At 47.1% G+C, this 2739-nt stretch overlaps 1 protein-coding gene across 1 annotated transcript in view; it reads left to right on the top strand.

Annotated features, from left to right (window-relative positions):
- Positions 1 to 2739, top strand: part of myo18b (myosin XVIIIB) — a 43070-nt gene that overhangs the window by 11308 nt on the left and 29023 nt on the right. Inside the window, 4 exon segments of the mRNA XM_083929758.1 lie at positions 424 to 487; positions 1029 to 1173; positions 1382 to 1552; positions 1672 to 1762. Of these exon segments, the coding sequence (XP_083785884.1) occupies positions 424 to 487; positions 1029 to 1173; positions 1382 to 1552; positions 1672 to 1762 (471 nt within the window).

The raw sequence follows: 2739 nt of genomic DNA, 5'->3' as shown, positions 1-2739 counted from the left end.
CTCTTCCTCTTCCTCTCCCTCTCCCTTCTTCCTCTTCCTCTCCCTCTCCATCTCCCTCTCCCTCTTCCTCTCCCTCTTCCTCTTCCTCTCCCTCTTCCTCTTCCTCTTCCTCTCCCTCTCCCCCTCCTCCTCTCCCTCTCCCTCTCCCTCTTCCTCTCCCTCTTCCCCTTCCTCCTCCTCTCCCTCTTCCTCTTCCTCTCCCTCTTCCTCTTCCTCTTCCTTTCCTCCTCCTCTCCCTCTCCCTCTCCCTCCTCCTCTCCCTCTTCCTCCTCTCCCTCTCCCTCTCCCTCCTCCTCTCCCTCCCCCTCTCCCTCCTCTTCCTCCCCCTCTCCCTCCTCCTCTTCCTCCCCCTCTCCCTCCTCTGGTCGCCTCAGTCATGCCTCACATTAACCCCAGACCCGTCTGACTCCTCTCCTCCTCCAGGACGGAGCTGCAGCTGCACCAGCTCCCTGAGTCCCACTCCTTTGGGATCGTTCCCCCCACAAAGGTGCGTCTGACGACAACGAGCCGCAGGGTTCTTTAGAGGCAGTCATTGTTAATGAGTCGGCGTATTTGGATTTAAAAGTCTGGATTTTTCCATAAAAACATTTTCAAAGTAAAAAAGTCGTAATATTTTAAAAATAAACAGTAGTTTTTTCAAAAAAGTCATAATATTGTGACTTGTCTGTCTGACTGTGTGTGTGTGTGTGTGTGTGTGTCTGTCTGTGTGTGTCTGTGTGTGTGTTGTCTGTGTCTGTGTGTGTGTGTGTGTGTCTTTCTGTGTGTGTGTGTGTGTGTGTGTGTGTGTGTGTCTGTCTGTCTGTCTGTCTGTCTGTCTGTCTGTCTGTCTGTCTGTGTGTGTGTGTGTGTTGTCTGTGTGTGTGTGTGTGTGTGTGTGTGTGTCTTTCTGTGTGTGTGTGTGTCTGTCTGTCTGTCTGTCTGTCTGTGTGTGTGTGTGTGTGTGTGTGTGTGTGTGTGTGTGTGTGTGTGTGTGTGTGTGTGTGTGTGTGTGTCTGTGTGTGTGTGTGTGTCTGTCTCCGTGTTGCCAGGTTGAGGAGAAGCAGCGTGCGTCCGTCGCCTTCACCAAGCTGCTCGCTGCCATGGAAACGCTGAACTTCTCTGCCGCGGAGCAGAAGGCGATCTGGCACGTGTTGGCCGGCATCTACCATCTGGGAGCTGCCGGGGCCTGTAAAGGTAACACTGATTCATCCCCATCACACACACGCACACACACACACACACACACACACACACACACACACACACACACACACACACACACACACACACGCTAGTATTCCTGTAGTTGTGGGGACATTGACATGATGCAGTCCCCTCAAAACTACCCATCAGTCAGAAATTCAAATACAGAACCTCCGTGTTCTCCGTCTCTCCGGTTCAGTCGCCAGGAGACAGTTTGTGAACTTCGACAGCGCTCAGGTGGCGAGCAGCGTTCTCGGCTGCGACGGGGAAGATCTGCACACGGCCGTCTTCAAACATCACCTCCGACAGCTGCTGCAGAGGGCCACAGGGGGCGGCAGAGAGAGGAGCGCTGCTGCAGAGTCAGAGGAGGGTGAGACACACACACGCACACACACACACACACACACACACACACTCTGAATGCTAACATGCTAATGTGTTAAGAGAAGCCAGGAGACAAACCAGCACTCGTCCCTCTGGTGTGTGCAGGTCCCAGACTGACAGCTGCTCAGTGTGTCGATGGGATGGCGTCTGGACTTTATGAGGAACTCTTCACTTCTATAGTTTCTCTGATCAACAGGTACGGATGCATCTCTGTCCGTGTATTTTGTCCTTTTGTCTTAGCCGTAGACTGTATAAAATATGGACGCAATGTTCGTGGCGTCACCCAAAGGTGCTCCGTATGTGTGGCTGCGTCCGTCACTGTTTTCAACCCAGATGCCAAAGAGGAGGAGCGAGGGAGGAGCTGAGTCGACCGGATGAAGCCCACAGTCTCCTGAAACAGCTCCCACCTGTCACTCAAAGCTTCCACGCCCTTAATTATGCAGGAATTTAACCACGTCTACGTGTTTTTGCTTGTTGTGAGGTCATTTATTGGAGTATCTTTAAAATAGACACTAAAAGACCACATTGAGACAAAAGTGACTAAAAATAGATGCAAAACCAGCACAAAAAGATGCAAAATGAGTAAAAATAGATGCAAAACTAACACAAAAAGATGCAAAATGAGTAAAAATAGATGCAAAACTACCACAAAAAGATGCAAAATGAGTAAAAATAGATGCAAAACTACCACAAAAAGATGCAAAATGAGTAAAAATAGATGCAAAACCACCACAAAAAGATGCAAAATGACTAAAAATAGATGCAAAACCACCACAAAAAGATGCAAAATGACTAAAAATAGATGCAAAACCACCACAAAAAGATGCAAAATGATTAAAAATAGATGCAAAACCACCACAAAAAGATACAAAATGATTAAAAATAGATGCAAAACCAGCACAAAAAGATGCAAAATGACTAAAAATAGATGCAAAACCACCACAAAAAGATGCAAAATGATTAAAAATAGATGCAAAACCACCACAAAAAGATGTAAAATGACTAAAAATAGATGCAAAACCACCACAAAAAGATGCAAAATGACTAAAAATAGATGCAAAACCACCACAAAAAGATGCAGAATGACTAAAAATAGATGCAAAACCACCACAAAAAGATGCAAAATGACTAAAAATAGATGCAAAACCACCACAAAAAGATGCAAAACCACCA

This window comes from Echiichthys vipera (assembly GCF_963691815.1).
Source record: "Echiichthys vipera genome assembly, chromosome: 16".
Classification (NCBI taxonomy): Eukaryota; Metazoa; Chordata; class Actinopteri; order Perciformes; family Trachinidae; genus Echiichthys; species Echiichthys vipera.
Note: the sequence above shows the minus strand (reverse complement) of the source record. Positions and strands in the feature narration are given on the sequence as shown.